General features: G+C 32.8%; 1 protein-coding gene across 4 annotated transcripts in view; it reads left to right on the top strand.

The window, feature by feature from the left end:
• Positions 1-24,846, top strand: part of scml2 (Scm polycomb group protein like 2) — a 60,791-nt gene that overhangs the window by 21,552 nt on the left and 14,393 nt on the right. For all 4 annotated transcript variants that reach the window (XM_056468119.1, XM_056468121.1, XM_056468120.1 and 1 more), the window contains 4 exons: positions 16,204-16,505; positions 19,040-19,151; positions 20,723-20,926; positions 24,653-24,829. In XM_056468119.1, coding sequence (XP_056324094.1) covers positions 16,204-16,505; positions 19,040-19,151; positions 20,723-20,926; positions 24,653-24,829 — 795 coding nt within the window. The remainder of the gene's footprint in view (positions 1-16,203; positions 16,506-19,039; positions 19,152-20,722; positions 20,927-24,652; positions 24,830-24,846) is intronic.

Raw genomic sequence — 24,846 nt, 5'->3', positions numbered from 1 at the left:
CTCTCAACAGTTGGAGGGGCGTGGCAAAGCGAATTTTGCACAAGCCATCAAACTGCTGTCATCAGAGAAGGACTGCCATCGTAGAGCGGAAGATCGTTAGATGTTGATTAAAGATTAGCAAAACATATTTCAGTGGATTAATTTGCACAACTAATTAATTTAAGACTAACAATGTGCGCTAGCAAAATAAACATTGCTCATTTTGTATTTCATGCAGAGTTTAAATGGTAAATAAATTTCTTCAATTATTTTTATTGTGATGCTTGATGCCGCGCCCTGACATCTTGCACATTTGGTATTTACTATAGTTTTGACCAAAGGTATCTTATAGTGACCACAGACTTAAATTGGTGGTTCATTCCACTGTGGCATCCCCAGATTAATAACGGGACTAAGCTGAAAAGAAAATGAATGAATGAATAATTGAATGAATGAATGAATGAATGAGTTTTTTAGGATAACAGTATCTCCAGCAGAAAATATATCCTAAGATGCCATTTAAATGGTAGAGAAATCAGTGTTTTTGAAACAAATGAAGACAGCAGAAGTCAGTGATTCATTTGAAAGATTTAGTCTGACATGTTTACTTTTCCAAAATATTTAAAATGTTTCTCAAAATAAAATAGATTTTGTTCACAAGGGAAAAATGTTTTTGTTTTTACCCAGACATTTAAAAAGTATATATTTTACAGCAGTAATCGCAATTCTGTGATACCGTCAAACCATGGAAATATATCTTTTTCCATGGTTATCATACCATCAGAATCTTATACCGACCCATGCCTAGACACATTAGAAAAAAGGTCTAACAGTGCAGTATATGCTGTCGTTGTTTTTTAGTGAAGCAATAGGCACATTTTTTATTTAAATGTGAAAATGGAAACTTAAGTTGTGCTGGTTTTTAGTGAGCACTGAATAAGGCATGAGGGCACAATCATTTCCATTTGGTGTGATTTGTCTTCATTTGACTTGCATAGTAGTATTTACTGATCATTAGTGAGCACCGCCTTTCCAATCAGCATGGAAAATCTGTGGGTGTTTGAAGAATGTATTTTTTTCTGTGTTTATTTTTATTTTAACTCGGGCACAGTCCATGTGCACTTGTGCATACATTAATAATGGAACAAAGACAACAGCAATAAGTGCGTAGTACAATGGGAAGGCAAGGCTCTGGACACAAAAAGATGAGCAAGTGCTCTGTTACAGGTAATTTAAGCAATTTGAAATTAGATTTAGTTTCTCCTAAAAAAGAAACCTGTTTATAGTTTGCATGTAATCTCAAATATATTCAAGTTTTTTAGATTGAGATGATCAGTTTCATTTTTTAACTTCATTTTCTGCCACTACATTATCCGATTATTTACAGACATTTCTATTAACTCTAGAACAAAATGCAAAGCAGTGCAAAAAATGAGATTAATAAATAAAATAAATGTAGAGATTTAGAGAGTTTAAGCATTTTGTTTGTAAAATGAATGCAAATTGTCTGCCACAAATCTTTTTTTCCCTTCCCATCTCAGAAGAAAATGTGATACGGAAAATATTTTTCTCTGTGATAAATATAGCGATGTAAATACAAATTCACCAGATAACTTAAATAGCTAATTCGGAAAGTCATTCATTTTGGTTTTGTATGGGAGTAAAATATAAATATCTTTATGTAATTTATTATATACATATAATAAACAAACTGCAGTCATAAACACAATGGAGCAAATATTAAAGTGAAATAAACAGTGCTTTATGGTTTTCTGGGGAGAGTCTAACAGTGTTTGGGTATAGAAATTGAAGAATAAAATATAAAATAACCTTGCATAATCTTGATCATATAAATAATTCCATAATATTAATCTTTATTAAACTTCCGTATGTTCTAGTAAAATACTTTAAACTTCCTTCAAATGTTCACACAGTCACAGGCCATATAACATATGCAGATGATTATTTACTTGTGGTTCCTGGTCATCTATAATCCCAACTCAGCATTGTATATCTTGTGATAGTCACTATTGCGAATGCACGCATTGCGATATCGATGCTGAAACGATATCTTGTGCAGCCCTATGGATGTTAAAAGTTCTCTAGACCCACCTATATCTTTAAGAGTTCAATAATTTCTTGTAAAACTAACCAGATTAATATTTGTAAAATATATATTTAGTCTAATTGATCTTCTTAGAGCCTCATTTTGAGTTATTTTTAGAGCTGTTTATTAGCACTTGATATGCATTCACCTCTGATCCTGTCTTCACACTTACAGTGAGAACAATAGGGCAGGTTTTCCTAATAAGTGTTGCTGCTTTCACACATCTCACACTCAACGTCGGCTTTAATGCATTTAAAGCAAAGGTGTGAGACATAGCTGATAAATTTGGCTCTGTTTGCGTGTTTGTTAATAATTCTCAATAGCTTGCGCTGTATTTGAGTTGGTTTTGTTCTGAATGGGTTTTTTAGGATTACAGCTGGTACCGGATTGAGATGTGGGTATCAGTCTGGACTTGCGGGATGCGTTTGAAAGCACATTAATGCCTCCAGCCGGAGCATCATTCATGCCTCTCTGGACCCGTTTGCTCTGAATCTGATCTCCATTAACCTTTTAGCCCCTAAAAGCCTGGGAGGAGCTTTTAAATGGCAGGAGACTGATGATTATGAGTGGCTGAATGTTAAATGTGAAAGTTTGTGAGAGTTGACAACAAAAACTAAAAGCTTGTTTCTTATTCATTTAGCTCATTAAATTATCTTAATCATTAAAAAAAACTAATTATTTATTAGCAGTATTATTAACTATATGTAAGAATGAAGATTTAGTTTATTACATTTATCAATAATAATTAATTTGTACTATTATTATTATTACTATTATTATTTTAAGATTCATATTATAAGTCTATATTTAAAGATGTAATGTAAGATAATAATAATAATAATAATAATAATTATTATTATTAAATCAATGGCTTTTCTTTAAGATTCCAGTTTGTATCATTTTTAAGATTTGATAATAACAATAAATAAATATTATTATTATTATTATTATTAATAATAATATTTTAAGACTTTATATTCTTTATTGCTTTCTATTTATTTCTTCTATATTCTTTAAATTCTGACTTAACGCAGTATTCATAAACAAAACCTACTTTATTTAAGGTTTACATTTACAAAGTAAATGTATTTTAAAGTAAGATTTATAAATACAACACTAACTGTAAAATGTTCTTAATATTCTAATTTGAGTACTCATAAAAATACTATTAATATTTAAGATTTTTAGATTAATATTTACATTTTAAGATTTAGATTTGTTCTTCTATAAACAGCAATCACACATTTCTATTTCATTTAAATAATCAATAATGCTCTTATTTAACATTCAGATTTTCTCTACATTTTAAATACTTTTATTTATCTTCAAGATGCACATTTATATTAATGAGAAATTCTTAAATAATTACTTTTTTCAATTATTAAAATGTGTTCTTAATGTTATAATATTTAATAAAAAGAAATTGTGATTTCATTAATATTGATAAATTAGTTGTAGTATTCATCTTTAAGATTTTGATATTCAAGACTACACTGTAAAACCCAAGTCAACTTTATCAAATGAAATGAGTGTAGTTAACTCAAAATTGACTGAAAGTTAATTCTACTCATTTGAAAAGAGTTTTGAACTCAGTGTTGAAGGTAATAAGTTTATTATTACTTCAACTTAAATGGAGTAAGTTCACAGTACCCATATAGATTCGTTTTTTTTTTAACTCAAACAGTTTGTAGCAATCGGTTTCCTTAAACAGTTTGAGTTGCTTTAACTTAATTGGGTTTTACTGTTACTCAAATGGATTAGGTTCACAGTACTCATTAAGATTAGTTTTTGAACTTAAATGGTTTGTTGCAATCGGTTTCCTCAAATGGTTTGAATTACCTTAACTTTTTGGGTTTTACAGCGCATAGACAATTTAATAATCTTTATTTTCTAATTAAATTGAGTCCTACTTTTTATTTATATTTAAATTTATTTTATTGAGAAATTTGTAAATAGTCACTTTTTAATTATTAAAATATATTATTAATATTGTTGGTATTATCATTATTACAATTATGAAAAATAAATAGCAGTATTAATAGTATTGTAGTGATTGAGGCTGGAAGAGCATCTGCTGAGTAAAACGTATGCCAGAGTATTGGTGGTTCATTGTGCTGTGGTGAACTCTTAATAAGCAGAAATTGAAAGAAAATGAATGGATGAATAATGTTAATAATTATCTGTATTATTCTTATGAAAAATCTAACTCACAAAGTTAATTAAAAAAATAAGGCATTCATTGTAGGGCATCCACTGCTTAAACCATATATGCCAGAGAAGTTGGTGGTTCATTCCGCTGTGGCAACCCCTGATAAATCAGGGACTAAACAGAAGGAGAATGAATGAATAATGTAGATAAATTGTAATTGTCTGTAATATTCTTATGAAAAATCTGAATCACAAATTTAATGGAACAAAAAATTAAGGCATTTTTTGTATTTATTAATATTGACATCTTTATATAATTTATACACTCGGCGACCTATATTCGAGGATTGTCAATACTGTCTGAAAACATGAATGCCCCGCTCCATCTCCCGCCTCCTCCTCCTTTTCGTCCCGCCTCCATATTAATCAGATATTGGCGGATCGGGGCTCCACCGGCACGGGCTTTGTCATGCGCTTTTGCCGCTGCCGCTGCTGCTCAAACCGGCTGCGAAAGTGAGTGCGAGCCGCGGTTCTTCGGTTGCCTTCAAAACAAACGTTCTCGATCGCGGGATAGATATATACCGCATTCAGAAGTGCAGAAGGCGGATATTGCTGAAAGTTGGCGTTTTTGGTGAGTTCCTCTCGTATATTTGCGGGGCTTTTGTCTCTGATGTCTGTTGCTTTGTTTAGCGGCTTGTGCAGTTGGGTCACATGAGTTTATTTTGATAGTGTTTTCTCGAGGATTTTAGTCCTGACGAGTTCAGTTAGTTCACTGCAGGAGCAAGAGCAAAGCACCACTTTATTTCTCTATTTGTGAAAAGCATTCATTGAGCTGAAAGACTATGGCAAGCCGTTTTTATATTTAATTCTTTAATCAAACTGTTGTTTTACTAGTATTTCTTTTTATTTACAGGCAAGTAAAGCAACAGTAACTATATTATCTTTATTTTATTTTTAATATAGTTACTATTCTTTAGATTCTAGTAGCTACTTAATATGATAATGTTTATTTACCTGTAGTTTTTTATCAATTAATTCTTTGCATGCTTATACTAACTAGCTACTTGCAGCTTCTTTTCTTTTTTTAATAGCAACTTCCTGGCTTAAATCTGACTAAATAATTAACTGCAACAACTGGAATATATGCATGTCTGATTAATTATTCTACAAACAACAAATTACATCTAAAAAAAATAGGAAAAACTATTCCATAACAAAGGAAGAGATAGTTACTATACTAAGGAAATAAGGGAATATTAATTACCAACTGAATAGATGCTTATTATTATTTTATAGTAGGGCTGTGTGATTTTGTGATTTGGGGAGAATATGTAATTGCGAATTATTTATTTATGTATATATATATATATATATATATATATATATATATATATATATATATATATATATATATATATATATATAAATATAAGGTTTTTTTTACATATTGCGATTTAGCGATTTTGATTAGAGATTTAATTTTGTAGTCAAGCCTCATCTCAGTAATCTGTAAGCCATGGCAACAATTCTGTTCGTAAAAATTATATGTCTGTAAGTTTAAACCCAAAATATTCCCATATTACCAATGCTCTTTCTATTAATGCAGACACCATTATCCCACTTGTTTTTTATTGTGGGTGTTCCGCATAGTTCGGTTGCAAAATTTGATTGGGCAGAAGAAAAGTTTGCTCACTCAATTGGCTAGTAAGACTGTCACACACAGACGGCAGTCACACATTTGCTCTGGGAGGGGGAAATTAAATAATACATATATATATTTCACATCACAGCCTTGCGATTGCGATCTAACTAATTGCAAGGTTTCAAATTGCGATTCGACTTCGATTAATCGCAAAACCCTATTATATAGTACTAAAAGGAACTACATATTAATTGTTCTGAAAGTACCAGTAACAAAAATTGATAGAATAGGGTGTAAGCAGAAGGACTTTTAATTTGTAGTAACCTGTGTCAAACGCTTCCGGTGAACTGTATGCAGTTACAATATATGATATAAAGCGGCTCTCAGAATGTACAAGAAGCACTGCATTAAATTACATTTTTCCATGCTATGTCTTTAAAATATGAACATTTCAGATCACATGCCTGTTTTTGAATCTTGGATTAGGAGCTTACGTTATGTATTGCCCATGGAAGAAATGCGATATGGGATGGCAAACAAACTAAACATATTCTTTAAAATCTGGAACCAAATTATGTTTTATATCAGTAATGCCAGCCTGATCTCACGAGAAAATGTAAGTATTGTACGTTTTGACAGTTTAGTGGCTAATTCGTACGAATACGTACGAGTTCATTCGTACGAAATGGTACGATTTTAAAAAGGAGGCGTGGCACCTAACCCTGCCCCTAAATGCAACCGTCATTGGAGGATGAGCAAATCGTACTAAATTGTACGAATTAGCCACTAAAAAAAAGTTACGAATTGCCGTAAGATTGTGTTGGTAATGCTGACTCATTATAGGTGGTATTGGTTTGGCATATGTTGAGTTGTGGAGCCTACACATTTCTTTGTAAATATTTATGTTTTATATTTAATTCTTTTTTTTCTCTCTTATACTTTCTGGATGATATTGTAATATGTTGTGTTCCACTATTTGTGTATTGTGAAATGGCCTTTGTACCCTTTATTTATTTTATTTATTAATATTTTTAGCTTGTTCTGTTTAAGTTATTGTTTATTTTTTTATTCTAAAAACAATAAAAAGAAAATTAATTTTACTCCAGTATTTTCAATTAGAGTTTCAGCGCTAGCCTGCAGATCATGACTGATGCGTGCGTGTAAATGGCTTTTCATCTTGTTTTACGCTTGAACAACTAAATGAATGCTGAAGTCTGTTTAACTGATTATATTTTAATTACGTTACAACATCGGTGCTGTAAAAGGAATTGGAAAATTGGAATTGGAAAATGGCACATTAATTGTTCACGGGAGGTTTATCAATATGGGAAGAAACACTAGTTTCGACAATTTCCAGTATACAGTATAACTACTAACTTTTTTGTGTGTACAGAAGCTGCACGAATGAAGCTGTTTTGACTTCAGCTCTTTAACAGATTGCATTGTTTGATTAAATTGCCTGGGGCTCGGAGGGAACCCTATATCCCTTTTTACCACACACACGCAGGCATTCACACACACATTTACTTTTTTCGGCTTTGCTCCCCCACAACATGTGGTTCTAGTTCCTGCTGTGCTGAAGCTGCAGTCAGCCGTAGACAGATTACCCTGACGTTCAGGTCTGCTGTGGGGCCAAATGTAAATATTGTGGAAGAGATCTAGTAATTAGCCTCGTTTTGCACGGACACCTTCGTTCCACATCGGCTGTAACCTCTCTCGCGACCAGACGCAGGGTTGAAGAGTGTGTGTCGTTGAACTGAGAGTCAACCTGGAGGTCACTGGGTCACGTTTTGATTCAGGGACTGGTTTAAATTGGGCTTCATTTGTAAATGAATTCAGTGATGATAAGGATGGGTGAAGCTCTTCTTTACATTGTTCTTGACTAAGAAAGGGTTTACGTTTGTCGTATTGTGCTTAATGGGACAGTTCACACAAAACTGAAAATTCTTTCATCATTTATTGACCTTTTGCTTGTTTCAAACCTACAGTCGAATTAGCCTGAATTATTTTTTCCCCCCAATTTCTGTCTAATGGAGAGATTTTTTTAACACGTTTCTAAACATAGTAGTTTTTATAACTCATTTCTAATAACTGATTTATTTGATCTTTTCCATGATGACAGAACATAATATTTTACTAGATATTTTTCAAAATACTACTATTTAGCTTCAAGTACAATCGAAAGACTTAATTAGGTTAATTAGGCAAGTTAGGGCAATTAGGCAAATCATTGCATAACACACTCAGCTTAAAACTAAAAAAAGTTTATTTAAGCTTAAATTGGGTAAAATATGGACTAACCTAAACATTGGGTTAAATGTTCTATTAATTGAATAAAAAAAAATTAACCCAGGAGATGGGTTAGTTCCTATTGCACCAAATATTGATCTGAAATAACCCGTCATTTTTTGGAGTGCAGTGGTTTCTTCCGTTGACAATTGAGAAAAATTTGGCCTAAGAAGGCTAATAATACCTTAAAAAAAATTTTTATGTAAAAAAACTGCTTTTATTCTAGCCGAAATGAAACAAAAAAGACTTTTTCCAGAAGAAAAAATATTATTGGAAATACTATCTAAAAATTCCTTGATCTGTTAAAGATTATTAAAGAAATATTTGAAAAAGAAAAATCACAGGAGGGCGAGTAATTTAGACTTCAACTGTATATGAGTTTCTTTTTTGTTGAACACAGCGGAAGATATTCTGAAGAAAGCTAGAAAGCTTTAACCATTGACTTCCATTGTATTCGTTTTTCCTACTGTGGAAGTCAGTGGTTACAGGTTTTCAGCTTTCTTTAAAACATCTTTTGTGTTCAACTGATGAAAGAAACTAGGGCTAGGCGATTAATCTGAAAAATAATCGAAATCAACATTCAGAACCTATAATCGATTTAATTTTCTCAGGTGGTTTTTATCAATTATTTTCCCTACTGTGTGTGGAGTCACGTCACCCTGCTCAGTTAAGGCTGATTTATACTGATTTATCTGTGTGATGTCACGTGAAGCGGCTTACAGGTCCAAGTGCTATATCCAACTGTATGGGGAGACTCTTCAAATGGTAATAATAAACGTTTACAAAGAGATGTAATACATTCGAAAATCACGATCGCAATATATATATAATCATGCCTAATATCAGATGGCCAAAAAGTGCTGGATTTTTTTTTTTTTTTTAAATAAATTGTTGAAGTTTTGGTATTGTGATGCAGCAAGTCCAGAGACTGTTGTGTAAACCATGATTTTATATAAAACTCACTTTAATATGTGATCGGACTAAAAAGTGGCCATAACGAATTTTTTCTCAATTCAAATGAGCAGCGGCTTGGACCCGGAAACAGTATTCTATACGTCACCGATATGTCACGGCTTAACAAGCTCTATGCAGATGTATAAATCAGCCTTTGAAGTCTGACGCTGATTTATTCTTCTGCGCTCACTTTGCAGCCACATGATCCCTGGTAAGATGATGGTCCCATTCTTAAACCTTACTTTGCACTAAATTGACGATGATTTTAAGCTGCGCCAGAGATGCCTTGAGACGGCATATTTACCATTACATTTAAATTATTGTTTACATTAAAATAAATGTTTACAGAAGATGCAAGAAATGCAGTTTAAAATATTATTTTATTCAGAAGAGATGCGGCTCATTTTCTACATTTAATATAAAAACATTGAAAATAATAGATTTTTTTTCCAAAAGTGCAAGTTATTTATTTTCACTTTTTTTTTTATAAGAAAAACGTGACTGTTGGTTTAGGCAGTTTATTTCAGTTGTTCAACGTTGATGTTCAATAAACATTCATAGATAGTAGATAATGTGTGTTTCCTTTAATTATTTTAAAATCAAGTAATGGATCCTTCATTCAAAAATCTTGTAATATTTGAGCATATTTTTTTTGTACAAAACTTGTCAGTGTACAAAATATACAGTTGAAGTCAGAATTATTAGCCCCCCTTTGAATTTTTTTTTTCTTTTAAAATATTTCCCAAACGATGTTTACCAGTTCAAGAAAATTTTTGCAGTATGTCTAATAATATTTTTTCTTCTAGAGAAAGTCTTACTTGTTTCATTTCGGCTAGAATAAAAGCAGTTTTTAGTGTTTTAAAAACCATTTTAGGGTCAAAATTATTAGCCCCTTTAAGCTATATTTTTTCCATAGTCTACAGAACAAACCATCATTATACAATAACTTGCCTAATTACCCTAACCTGCCCTGTTACCCTGGTTAAGCCTTTAAATGTCACTTTAAGCTGTATAGTAGTGTCTTGAAAAATATCCAGTAAAATATTATTTACTGTCATCATGGCAAAAATAAAATAAATCAGTTATTAGAGATGAGTTATTAACTTAATAAAGTTATTAAAAATATTCTCTCCATTAAACAGAAATTGGGGAAAAAATAAATAGGGAAGGGGGGGATAATTCAGGGAGGCTAATAATTCTGACTTCAACTGTATACATTTATAAAATTAAAATAATCATTCATTAATCGTAATTGAGTTCATTTTAGGCCAAATCGCCCAGCCCTAAAAGCAACCCACAAAGGTTTGTAAACACTTGAGGGTTTGTAAACGTTTGGGTGAACTATCACTTTAACAAGCTCGATTCCTCACGTGTCTGCTTATATTCGTAAGATATTTGAATGAGAATCGACCTGAAGCTCAAATGAAAGAAAACACTTGTCCATTCGCCGCACGCTTTCTCTGGTCTCCTCATTAAAGCTCTGCGTCTCGGGCTTCATTTCTCTTCTGGTTCCCCTCTCGAGGCCCAGGAGAGCAGCTGCACGGAGGCTCTGTGAAAACTCCCAGATGTACTTAGCAAAGCTGACTTCTGCTGACCGTCCGTCAGACGCGCTGAAATACGAGATGCTTCTCTGATCGCAGAGATCACCACTGCATTAGCACAGTTTGGCGAAAGACGAGACATTGAAATTTTGTGTCCAGAGATTTTTGTATACAGAGCATATTAAATCTAAGTAAAATGCTACTTCAAGGGTCAAGTAGCTTCTTAAAGGGGCTAATAATATTGACCTTAAAATTAGTTTTAAAAAATATAAAACTTTTATTCTTGCCGAAATAAAACAAAATAATTTTTGATGCTCTGTTGAACATCATTTGGGAAGTAATTTAAAAAGAATAACAAATTCACAGTAGGGGTAATAAATTTGATTTCAACTTTATATATATATATATATATATATATATATATATATATATATATATATATATATATATATATATATATATATATATATATATATATATATATATATATAGTTGTGTGGTATATGCATATAGTTGTTTGTGTATGTGTTTTCTTGAAATGTTTAAATAAGCATTGTCTGTGTTTATTATTAAAAACCTAAAGTCTTAAGGATAGGGATTGTTGACCTAAAAATGAAAATCACACACGTGTGGTTCTTAACTTTTATTATTTTCTTTTTTCTGTTGAACACAAAGCAAGATATTGTGAAGAATGTTGGAAAAAACAACCATTGACATCCATAGAAGGTGCAAAAAAATTACTATGGAGTTCAATGGTTGTTTTTTTTTCCAACATTCTTTGAAATATCTTCCCTTATGTTGAACAGAAGAAAGAAACTCAAACAGGTTTAGAACAAGCGGTAGAAGAAGAAATGATTACAGCATTTTCATTCTTAGGTGAACTATGCCTTTATTGAAAGAACACAAGACTTTTGTTCTGAATATGCAGTTTGTTAGAGGAAATTCAGTGTAACAGGATTAAGAAGTTATTTTAAATCATATAAAAACATTAATTCAGCAGTCATTAATTTGAATACATCATGTAAAAATCATTCATTTAACAGTCATTGCACTTTGAAGACTTTGTGGTGCTGCAGAAAAGTGTGTCGGTTGCTATTAAATATTTAATAATCGCACTATTTTATGGTGTGGTATCCTAAGCTACGAATCCACAGCATTCAGTAAATGCCAAAAACGTATTTGTTTTATTTGATGATTTGAAAAACATCAAATAATAAAAAAAGCGTATATTGTGAAAATTTGTGATTAAGTTTTTAGCTCACAAATTAATATAGGTGGCTGGCTGAAAGCTTGCAAAGTCAGTGCCGAAGTCATTTCTTTTGTCATTTGGTGCACAATAAAAAAATTTGCTGTTGCATCACATTTTTTATCCACAGACTTAATATTAGCATTTTGGGCCCTGGCATTAAGATTCATTATTGTTGATCTGATCACAAGTAGACAATGCTAAATACAGGTGTAGACAGTGCAATCTTATTTTTAGATAATAAATCAAAAGATCTGAAAAAATAAAATAAAATAAACATATTAAGGGCAAAAGATATGGATTAAAATGTCCAACTGGAAATAATCCTTTCAATCAAAACTCAAGCTAATACCAAACAGGACCAAACAATATATTTTAGATTCATGAGGAGGGTACAGCACTTACAAGAATGTTAAATGTAAGAATGCAAAAAGTTATGTTTTTATTTTACAAAGCTGTGATTGAAAGCATAATATGCTGTAGATTTACTGTGTGGTATGGAAACATTACAGTTCATTCTAAAGCTAAGCTTGGAAGGCTGGTGAAGACAGCTATGAGAATCATGCGGAAAAGGGAATACCGATTCTTAAAATCTCTCGATGAGCCATCAGTTCGGGACAAAGCTATTATAATATTAGCTGACCCCTATTTTTGTTTATTTTGTGAGTATGAGTTATGCCTTCTGATCGACGATACAGATGTGTGCACATACAATCGTTTTAAGAAATCTTTATACCTATATCAATTAGACTTTTAAATATGAATTATTTGGGTTGATGATTGAATGTTTGTGTTGATTTGTGTTTTTTGATGTCTGTTTTTTTTCAGTGTATGCAAATGTGGGCCTAGAGTGTGGGGAATGTAGGGACAATAAAGCATGAACAAACACTTCATAAAATATTATTATTTGTAAACAAACAAACAAATAATAACACTTCATAAAATGTAAACAAACAAACCAATGATAGTATTTCATAAAGTGTAAACATACAAATAATATTATTTCATAAAGTGTAAAAAATTCATAAAGTGTAAAAAACTAATAATAATACTTCATAGTGTAAACAAACAAAAAATATTTCCATAAAGTGTAAAAAACAAACAAAAATAATAATTCATAAAGTGTAAACAAACAAATAATACTTCATAGTGTAAACAAACAAACAAATGATATTATTTCATAAAGTGTAAACAAACAAATATTTTATAAAGTGTAAACAAACAAATAATATTTTAAAGTGTAAACAAACAAATAATAATTCATAAATGGTAAACAAACAAATAATACTTCATAGTGTAAACAAACAAACGATATTATTTCATAAAGTGTAAACAAATATTTTATAAAGTGTAAACAAACAAACAAATAATATTTTAAAGTGTAAACAAACAAATAATAATTCATAAAGTGTAAACAAACAAATAATATTTCATAAAATGTAAACAAACAATAATATTTTATAAAGTGTAAACAAAGAATATTTCATAAAGTGTAAACAAACAAACAAATATTATTTTATAAACTGTAAACAAACAAATAATAATACTTTATAAAGTGTAAACGTACACATAAAAATATGTTTAATGCATTATTGTATTCTATGGCCATGAGCAAGGAGCATAAGTATTGAGCTACTGTGTTTTTTGATATTGAATATGCGTTGGCTTATGCTACAGCATTTTACACCTTTGTTGATGGGGGTTTGTTGAGGATAACTGTAGGTATTTGATATTCTATTTATTGTGGCGTTTTTAATTTATTTTTTACATTTTTAAGGAAAGACGAACGTTAAGAATATTTAGTTTTGCAAGGCAGCATATGTGCATGGAGGTGAATATTTTATTAGTAAACTCGCATGGATGCATTTGATGAATTTTCAATGAACTTGTAACTCACTGCACGGCCTATTGTCTGTGTTTCTTTTACATCTGCTTGACTAATCCAGTTTTTCAGTATATTACACTTTCCTTCATTTGAAAAACTGGCGGATTACCCTGAAATCATTTAAAGAAAAGACAAAGTGCTTTAATAACATTGCACTTCTAATATAAAAACGTAAGATGCTCTTTTTCTTTAAATAAGACTATAAAATAGGCGCTGCATTTTGAAGCAGCAACAAAATGAATAATGCATTAGGTTGCCTGCTTAGAAATATTCATAGGCAATTGTTTGTTGCTCGGTGCAAGATAAAATTGACTTTGAAATAAACGTGAGCCGTAAACTGCTCGCACACCCGTCACATTTGTCCCACAGCTTGACTCGGCTCACAGAGGTGGAGAAGGGGGTTGTTGCTTCTCTCTAATGAGGATTACCTGTTGGCCTCCAAAAGAGTCTTTTGACCGGAGTGACGGTGGGGGGAGGCCCACAAAACAATGGGCTGCTGAAAAGCGCATGCCTCCTGTGGGGCACAATAGGCCGGCTGAAATGCTCCCGAAGAGAGCCTGAGACAACTCAATTTTTGCGCTCCCCATTTTTAAATAGCCGCTTTCAGGTCTGTAATGTGACGCTTCTGATATGCATAATGGCCTCTGAGAAAAGTGAATTCGGCAGTACGAGGAGTGTTTAAGTGATCGGATCTAGAGAAAAATCTGTTTTTTGTGGCTCAATTTGGTTCGATTTTCTTAATCCAGACAACATGAGAACTCATTTTTGATCCTCGTAGCATAAAAAGTGTTTTATTTATTTTGCATGTTATTTTTATTAATTTAAATACAAAATAAAATGATTAAAAAATTTATTTACTATTTTGAGATTTTTATGAATAAAATATGAGTCCCTGTGTGTTGGGAGTTGGGCATGCCTTATTGATATGCATTCAATGCATATTCCATGATGATGCCAACGGGATGGTGCTTTGTGTGGGTGAACTTATTGCAGTAAGATTTAATCAGTTCCTGTTGATTATCAACATTAATCATCTTATTTAACTTATGGATATTGCACATAGCTAGGCCCAAACGGAATCTGCACATGCAGAAATCCGCAGATTTTTAGCCCATCGTTGAGTCTATGTATTTATTTGTGTAAATGTATATTTATTCATTTTTAAAAATAATTTCATAAAAATGATTGATTAATATGAAAGTGTTCATTTGATTTATTTACAATACAGTTTGTAAAGTAATATTTTCTGTCTTTCAGTAGATATTTTGCTTTGTTCAACAAATGAGTGGATCTAGGTGGATTTGCATTGTAAACATTAAATATAAGCTTAAAAGCTATTATTTTTTATTTCATATATTAAGTTTTTAGTTATGATACTCCCAAAATAATTTAGCATAAATCTGCTGATTTTTATTTTTTACAAAGTTCTCTGCAATAGCAAAAAATGTCTGCAGATTCTGTCTGGCCCTACTTATAGCCCTCTTTTGCCTTCAACTACATTGTAGTAACCAGTTAAATGTTGCTAGTGATGAGAAACCATGATTTAAAATGCATTTAATATTGTTTCTTTAGAGTTATATTTAGAGCTATGTAATAGAGCCACATTCATTTTTTCTAGATTCTGCTTTATTTTTTGGACTAAATTCTATTCAACTTTTTTTCAATGTATTTATGTATTTTATCTGCGTCTCCTTATAACTTGGGTTCTATAAAAAATGTGGTAATTTGTCTATGTGTTCCGCACATCACCACAGTACATATAACAATTACAATTTCTTTGCAATTAAATTAAGAGTCATTCATTCGTTTTCCTTTTGGCTTAGTCTCTTTATTGATCTGGGGTCGCCACAATGGAATGAACTGCCAACTTATCCAGCATATGTTTTACGCAGCGGATGCCCTTTCAGCTGCTCATTCAGACACATACACTACAGACAGTTTAGCTTACCCAATTCATCTGTACCGCATGTCTTTGGACTTGTGGGGGAAACTTACACAAACACAGGGAGAACATGCAAACTCCACACAGAAATGCCAACTGACCCAGCTGGGGCTCGAACCAGTGACCTTCTTGCTGTGAGGCGATTGTGCTACCCACTGCCAACTGCCAACTTATTCAGCATATGTTTTCACACACATACACTACGGCCAATTTAGCGTATTCAATTCACCTATAGCACATGTCTTTGGAAACCGGAGCACCTGGAGGAATCCCACGCAAACACAGAGAGAACATGCAAACTTACACAGAAACGCCAACTGACCCAGCCAGGGCTCGAACCAGCAACTGTTTTGCTGTGAGTCAACAGTACTAACCACTGAGCCACCATGCCGTCCATTGTTATTATTATATTATTTAAATGTTATTATTGTGTTATATTATATTACTTTTTTATTTTTATTTCTCTTTAGTCACTATCCCGAAGACTCTTCTGCCATCAGTGAGTCGATCGAGTCCATCTTGGCGCCCCATGCAGTCCCCATACCGCCTACCGCACCCCCTGCCGCCGTTGCCAGTGCGCAAGGGGGTACGAGGAAGGAGACCCAAGAGCCAAACCATCGCTATGCTGAAAGCTGCAGCTGAAGCCGCAGCGGCTGGAAACAGTCCATCACAGAACGGCCAATCACAGCCCAGCAGCACACACAAGAGTCCCATCAGCTCACCACTCACAGCCAAACCATACAAGAAGAGAGGACCCAAACCTGGCAGCAAGGTACTATTGCAGTTTTTGTGTGTGTGTGTGTGTAGCTGGATGGGTCAGAAAAAAGGTTTGCTTATTTGTTATTATTAAATAAAAGAAAACCTAGACCATTTCAATGTGGTCATGTCATTGGGCCATGGACATTTCCTGCTTGTTGTTAAAATATTTCATTACTGTAACAAGAGGCTATTAAATCATAACTTCATGTTGAAACAGCTATCATAACATTATTTATTAATATGTGGCTCTATTTGGATTCTCAGAAGCTAAAGAAATTAAAAAAGTAAAACAGTAAATACGTTGGGACCATTGTTTTTGTTTACATCTCTCAAAATGGTCTATAAAGCTTCAATAATGAATGGCAATTCCGATGAACTATTAATAACGTTGAAGCGGTCTCCTCATTTTCCCAGAACTGTATTTTGGTGTTAAATAATTTACATTTTATTGCTAACATTTTAAAAAGTTGAATAATTTGTTTTGTTAACAGAATTAATGCTAAAATAAATCATTCTACATTTTAAATGACTGAATCCATATTCTTCTTATTAAATTTGAATAAAGTTTACTACTTTTTTATAATGTTGACTACTAAAACCTATTAACTTACACTACCCGTCAAAAATTTAGGGTCAGTTTTTATTTCATGTTTTTTTTAAGAAAATTATTTGTTCATCAAGCCGACATTTATTAAATGTAAAAAAAATGTTAAGTTGGTAAATATTTATAAAAAAAAAAAAAAAAAACTGCTTTCTTACTGTATGTAGTTTCAAATGAATTTATTACAGTCATCATTGCTTGTATTATTATTACCATTAGTAATAATATTAATAATAATAATAAACATAATAGAAGTAGTTAATATTAGAGTGATTTCTGAAGGACCATATGACTCTGAAGACTGGAGTAATGAAGCTGAAAATTCATCTTTAAAATCACTGGAATAAATGATTAAATTAAATTATAAACTACTTTTGAACTGTTATTTTACAGTGCAATAACATTTCACAATTTTACAGTTTGTTCTGGATTTGTGAGCAGGATATGCTTATTTTAAAACATTTAAAAATCCTACTGACCCCAAACTTTTGACTGATACTGTATAACTACACAGAAATATGATTAAATTGTTTTCATATTTATTTGAACTTTAAACCAGTGGTACAAAATTTCAGTAAACATTGTTATTTTCAGATTTAAAAAAACTGTAGGTTGCTTAAGTAATAAAGTTATTAGTGTTTTTTATGTGTATGAATCTTTTTATTATGGTTTTTAATAAAGAAACCCAAGTTATTGTAACATACATGGTTTTAGTTACATTACAAAGAGTAAAAAAAGGTAAAGTAAAGGTTAAGATAAATAAAACACACATGGAAAACTGAGCAAGAAGTAAATTATTGTTTAAAATTTCATAAATCTTTTTTATTTGCTGTGGAAAATACTTATGATCAGATTGTGTGAACGTGAATTTTTCACATAAATGTTTTTTTTTTTTTTGTTTTAAGGAAACTAAAATAACTAATAGAAAAATCAAGAGCTAAAATCGAAATTGAGAAAAAGTCAATGTCCATTCAATGCCAACGTTTTTGATTTCAGATGCATAAGATGGATAATTCAGATTGATAAGCTCTTTCTCAAAATATGTTCTTATGTTATAAAATACACCGAAAAAAATGATGATTTAATGGATTTTCTACATTTTTAAGGTGTTGCAAACAATTTATTTGGGCTGAATTTAAACAAACAAATTAAGTTGAACATTACCAAATTAATAAATAAACAGTTAGCAACAGTTTTGCAGAAATCCTTTATATTATATGTCAAATGTAACATATAAAAACTTTTGACCGGTAGTGTACATTTTAAAAATATTTATTTAGTTTTCGTTCAATTAAGTTTTATTTAAATATTTTCAGTTTTCATTTTAGGATTTAATAAAGTTGTTTTTTGTGTATATACAATAGTTTAAAACAAATGTATTAACTTCTATTAATACATTATTCTATTCTATACACAAAACATAACTTTATTAAAAGCTAAAATGAAAACTGAAAATATAATTATAATAATTTCAAACATTTACAAATATTACAGTAGTATATAAATAACACTAAAATTAGTAATTAACGTACACTCGTGTTATTGAAAACATGATTTCGTTTTATTCCTGATTTCATACTATATTTCTTGCCGTTTTTATTGAATCCATCATCGGTAGATGACAAAATGGGTTTTACTAGCATAAAGAAGAGGATAAAATAAAGGAAACCCCCATTTAACTGATCATTACACATCTTTTGTTTGATTTGAGGGTGGGTCGTATGTCATGAGTGATTATCCAAATTAAACATTAACACATCTTCTATAATCTTTCCTCATGAACGGTACATTAAACACACTGGCTTCACCCCATTTCAAGGGTCTGTCTCAATCCAGATAAGGCTTTTGTAGTCTCTGCCATTGTTTTGAGGGTCAGAAGGTGGGTTTGTTTTGTGAGAGTGTGTATTGATGTTTTATCCCTTGCTTTCTTTCTTTCACATTTACAGAGGAAACCAAAGGTTCCTCATTCACTTTCAAGCCCCATATTGTCCTCATCTGTGATAGACGGGAGACTGTCTAGCCTGCAGACAACAAGAGACTCGGGTGTTGTGTCTACAGGTAGGGTTCTATGCTTTTCACTATACTAAAGCTGCATTTACACAAGAACGTTTTCATTTTAAAATGCTGTCTAATAATGAAAACGTCCATCATCCTGCATTTAAGAAAAACAATCTTCATTCACGCTGCACAGCAAAACCGCATGATATTGACCATTCACACTCAGTGGGCATGAGCATATTTTGCCAGTATCCGTACTTGCAGTTTACTAGTTGTGTAATGGTCATATAAGAGGGGCTTGATGAATCAGAGAACAAAACAGAAGACCAGTCAGAGAGTAATTGTGGATAGCTGTGCTTCCGTTTTCAAATGTTTAACATTTAGTCAGTTAGCAGACGCTTTTGTCCAAAGTGACTTACAACTGAGGAGGCATTCAGTGATTCAACAAGAAAAGGTAATACACACAAGAAGTGCGAATTATACAAAGGAACTGTTAGTGTTTAGAGAAATAAATGCAAAAGTAAGGGGAAGTGCTTTGGGTTAATTTTTGAGAGAGCGAGAGAGAAAAGAAAAAGTTTCTACAGGTGGTTTGTCAAGCCCACTTACTTGTGTAATACACAGTTTATAAATGTAGAGGTTTTTTTTGGTAATAACCTGTCTGGTGCAAATGTGCAACACAGCAAGCTTTTGCTCAGGTGTTTATTCTGTCAATTCTGAAGTTAAACACCAATGTTTCCAAACAAAATCAGTGTCTTTAGCTTGTCGACAGAAGATGTAACCATAACAAAAACACACCGGTGAAAATGGTGCCTAAAATATACTGTGAAGAAAAATTGGTGACCAACAATCTCTTAAAAAGAACGACTCACAAAGTGAACATTTTGAATACCTGATAAGACTAAAAAACAAAAAAAAAAAAACAATAGATGAAAACCCCAAAAGAGCAACAGGAAACATTGAAATATTTTTGACCACTTCATATAGCCTAATTTTGTTCTCCTTTTGTAACTAATTTCATTTGGTAAAATTTGTACATTTATTTTAATGTATTTTTTGTGGGTCAGTTGTCTACAAAATAGTTTAGGTGAAGTGATGCAAATACTTTTTTCAATAATAAGGGAGTTATGAATTCATTTAGGTAGGCCTATTGTAACATAAAATATAGTATTTCTGACAATTTTCTTTATTTCATAGATTTGAGTTATGAATTACAGCATCGCAATACTACTTTGTATCACAATACTTCAGCAGGTATAGCATCGTAACGTGAAATAATGGTATCGCGACAACCCTACTAGATGTGTGTTGTTTAGAATGAATACTATTAAAATTACAGTATATAGTCAATTATTTATATTGAGTTTTGTTCTGAACATGGGTAATGTCTAAAAGATTTGCTGCCAATTAAAATGTGACTTATTTTTAGATCAATTCTAAATTCTCGTTAGATTTTGTGGTTAATATATATATATAATCAAAAATGCTATATCATTTTATATAATATGCATTTTCAGTCATGTAGTCTGGATGGAGATCTTTACTTTTCTATCAAACGCAGCCATACAGTCTCAATTATTTGCTGGTTTTGCATTGTGCTTCACCGCTTTTATAATCGCTCTCATCTCTTCTAGTTTGTGTCTATGTGAATAAACATGGCAACTCGGGGCCACACCTGGATCGTAAGCTGTTGTTGCAGCTGCCGGATCATTTTGGACCTGGCCCCGTGAACACGGTTCTCCAGCATGCGGTTCAGGCCTGCGTGGACTGTGCATTTCAGCCCAAAGCTCTCTTCAGCTTCCTGCAGTCTCAGTCTGATGGTGGGGAAATCATCAGAGGTCAGTTTAAATCTCTTTCAGTTATTCTTTGATTAAAAAAGGCTTGTCTGTCGGTGAAGAAGAATACTTGTGAAAGGCAAAATTGGTTTAAATGTAATTCTAGTTTCAACAAATGCTTCATAATAATTTAATGCTTTATAATAATAACTCTTTAATAATGTCTCTTTAAAGGGGACCTATTATGATTCTTTCTACAGGATCTAAAATAAGTCTCTGATGTCCCTAGAGTGCTTATGAAAAGTTTCAACTCAAAATACTCCACAAATAACGTTTTTTAACTAGGGCTGGGCCGATAAACAACATCATATCATTCATTCATTCATTTTCTTTTTGACTTACTCCCTATTAATCAGGGGTCACCACAGCGGCCACCAACGTATCCAGCATATGTTTTATGCAGCGGATGACCTTTCAGACACAACCCAATACTGGGAAACTCCCACACACTCTTGCACACACTCACATACACTAAGGCCAATTTAACTTATTCAATTCATCTGTACCACATGTCTTTAGACTGTGGGGGAAACCGGAGCACCCGGAGGAAACCCACGTGAACAATATCATATCGAATCGCAATAAAATTTATGTTGATAACGATGATGAGCTCTGGACATTTGTACTCTATATTGATCCTAAGAGCCAATCATACGGTAGAAATATGCAACAACAGGAATCTATAATTGTGTTGATATTAGAGATTCACAGAATTTTTGGTCGTTGAAAATTATTGGCCAAAAATAGGTCATGTTGCGTCGACCAGTATTGTTTAGCATGCTTGTTTCCCTTTCCCGCCAGCAGTTCACTTTCCTGCCAACAGTATCTGCCTTCAGTCATTGTTGGGATACTCTTTTAAAAGTGGAAGCATTAACAACTTTTATCGAAATGCATATCGTTATCGTTCAATAAAGAAAATAATTATCGAGATTGCATTTTTTTCCATATCGCCCAGCCCTATTTATAACTCTCTGAAACTGCCCCTTTTGGGCATTGATCTTAACTGTGCCATTTTGGTGACTGTCGCTTTAAATTCAAATGAGATTGTGCTCTTTTCAAATGAGGGGCGGAGCTACAAATGCATGTCTGTCTGAATGGTGGCAGATTCAAAAACAAGACTATCCTTCTATGTTAATGAAAGCGAGATCATCACCAATGGGCGGGGCTTATCCCCCTGTTATGACACGTACAAGGGGAGAATGTCAATCAAAGTGTTTCTAGTGACTGTTTTTATGAAGTTTGATAAAAAAAATAAATATTTAAACATTAGAAACTGGATACATTCACATACCGTTGGCACACACTTGTGTTTCAACCCCTTATAAAAGTGATTTTTGCATAGTAGGTCCTCTTTAATGAGTTATTTCCCCGAGTATTTTCCTGAAAAGGGCTATAGTTTAGACTTGACCACAACTAAACCAGACAACAAATATTTAAATAACTAATAAATAAAATACAATTTTTATTTATTGATAACTAAACTTTTAGTGGATTTTCCAAAAACCGTCAAACTTATGTTAAACCTAAATCCATACACTTTTTATACATAACTGAAGCCTGCTTGAAGAGCAGAAAGGGATGCATGTTTTAACAAAGAGGAATGTTTTTTTTTTTAGCCTCGGGAGTCAGAAGTGCCCTAGTCATCCACAACCTGGATATAAGGCTTAAGCTCTGTTTGATTTACTGTAGTTGTGTGTTATTTTAAGGCTGTCAAAATGCATGTGCTTTACAATAAAAGCAGAAATGAAGACATGGGTGTGTATTTGACCTGAAAAGATAAGGGTGTGTGTATGTTTAAAGTGCAGCATGAGTCTGTTTTGTGTGTGTGTGTGTGTGTGTGTGCACAGCTGATGTCGTCAGACTGCGAGTAATAAGGGCTGGCATCTGTGTGTAACCTGGTTTGGATCATTTGATTGGAGTGTCCCAGGGGAGATGCGCTTATGTGTGTGCGTGTCTATATTTGAGTGTTTGCAGGGGGTGGGGGCCACGCCATGACTGTGGGACCATCTGCTGCGATGCCATGGCCCCTTAATCACCACCCATTTAGCCAAATCAACCCCCTCGCCAACAATTTAAAAATGCTGTGAAGGAAAAAAAATAAGCATTAGGAGCGTTGAGATTATACACTTATGCTCTTTTTTTAATCATTCGTCATTGCTTGGAGATGTACGGATCTGCCAGCCAGAAGTTGGAACAGGGCAGTTTTTGCTCCAATTGCGTGATTTGACAATCAGTCATTTAATTGTTTTAATTCTCTCTTGCATACAAACTGCATTAAAATAATTGAATAGTGCACAGTCTGTACAAAGCCAAACATGAATGACTGATCAGCCACAGAAAAAACCATGATATATTCTACACATTTAGTAAATATCGTGTTAAATTCACACTTGCGCAATTTTGTGATGTTTGTTTTTTTGTGATGGGAAAACAAGTATTGGACACGTCATGTTTTTTCCTGGGAATAATATTTCTAAAGGAGCTGTTGACATGGAATTGAACCAGAGTTTGGTAAAAACCCAAACAAGGCATGCATAAAAATAAAACAAATTTTAAAAATCTGAAAAATGAGTTATGTGTAATTACAATGGAAAGACACAAGGAGAAAGTACTGAACTACTGAAATGTATTTAATACTTTATTTTAAAGGCTTTTTTGATGATGGAAGCTGAAAGATGCCTCTCATATGGAGAATGAAGTCACAGGAATTGCTCAGATATGAGTTTTTCACTGACTTCAACAACATGTAACCTTGATGTCTCTGTGGGTCTTGTCTATCAAATCTGATCTTTAATTTGTATTTTATATTGGATTCGAGTCAGGTTATTGGCTAGGCCAATTTTACAGCTTGATTTTCTTTCTCTGAAAGAATTTGAGTTTCCTTGGCTGTGTTTTCGATCATTGTCTTGCTGAAATGTCCACTCTGGTTTCATCTTCATCATCCTGATAATGTAGATGTTGGACTGAAGCAGCTAATATTCATTTACAATGACGAAGGTTAGAGGGTTGCTGAATAACTACTGAGAGTTTTCAGCTGCTGTCTGGGCTTTCACTGCTTTTCTATACCTCCCTTTTTTCATGTGTACAATACTATTTCCCTGCGTCATTTCATTTTATCATGCATAACTTAATTTTTAAACTAATTAGATTTGTTGTCTTTGCATATGTGAATTTTTTTGGTTGCTATCAACATCCGGTGAAAATTTCAAGTCAACAGCAAAAAAGGTGCTGTTTTTGGTGACGTGTTCAATACTTATTTTTCCCGCTGTAGCTTATTTAGAGAATCAATTGGAGTTTATGTTTCAAAAAGAGCTTCCTTTTTTCTGTTTAAAACAAAAGAAAGCTGGAAGAAGAATGTTGGAAAACTGTAACAAGTGACTTCTATGGTAGTTATTTTTCCTACTATGAAAGACAATAGTTTCTGGTTTCTAACATTCTTCAAAATATCTTCTTTTGTATTCAACAGAAAAAAAATAAACTTGTTAAGGTTTGAGTAAATACATTTTGGGGGGTAAACTATTTCTTTAATGTACTATACATGGGCTTCATTTAATATACTTCAGTATTTTTTCATTGGCAATTAGTCGAGTGCCTGATTTTTGCATACTTTTGCAAGGCTGTGGGTTCAACTGTGCACATACAAATTCGCGTCATATGCACAGTACACATATCTTGTATGGGCTTGGTGATTTTTCTGTATTTTTTAATTTGCCATCTCCTTTCACGCAGTTCGTTCTGAAGGAGGAATACACTACGTCAAGCTGCCCACTGCCTCCAGCGCATCATTCGTTCTGCGCTTTCTAGAAACGCTGTGCCACCACCTGCAGTGTGATAACCTGTTCAGCAGCCAGCCGTTCAGCCCATTGACCTCCAGCACACACACACCGTACGAAAGGAGCAAATCAGGTGTGTTTTACTTCTAT

Source organism: Danio aesculapii, chromosome 11, assembly GCF_903798145.1.
Source record: "Danio aesculapii chromosome 11, fDanAes4.1, whole genome shotgun sequence".
NCBI classification, from domain to species: domain Eukaryota; kingdom Metazoa; phylum Chordata; class Actinopteri; order Cypriniformes; family Danionidae; genus Danio; species Danio aesculapii.
The sequence above is the reverse complement of the archived record's forward strand: the minus strand, read 5'-3'. Positions and strand labels throughout refer to the sequence as shown.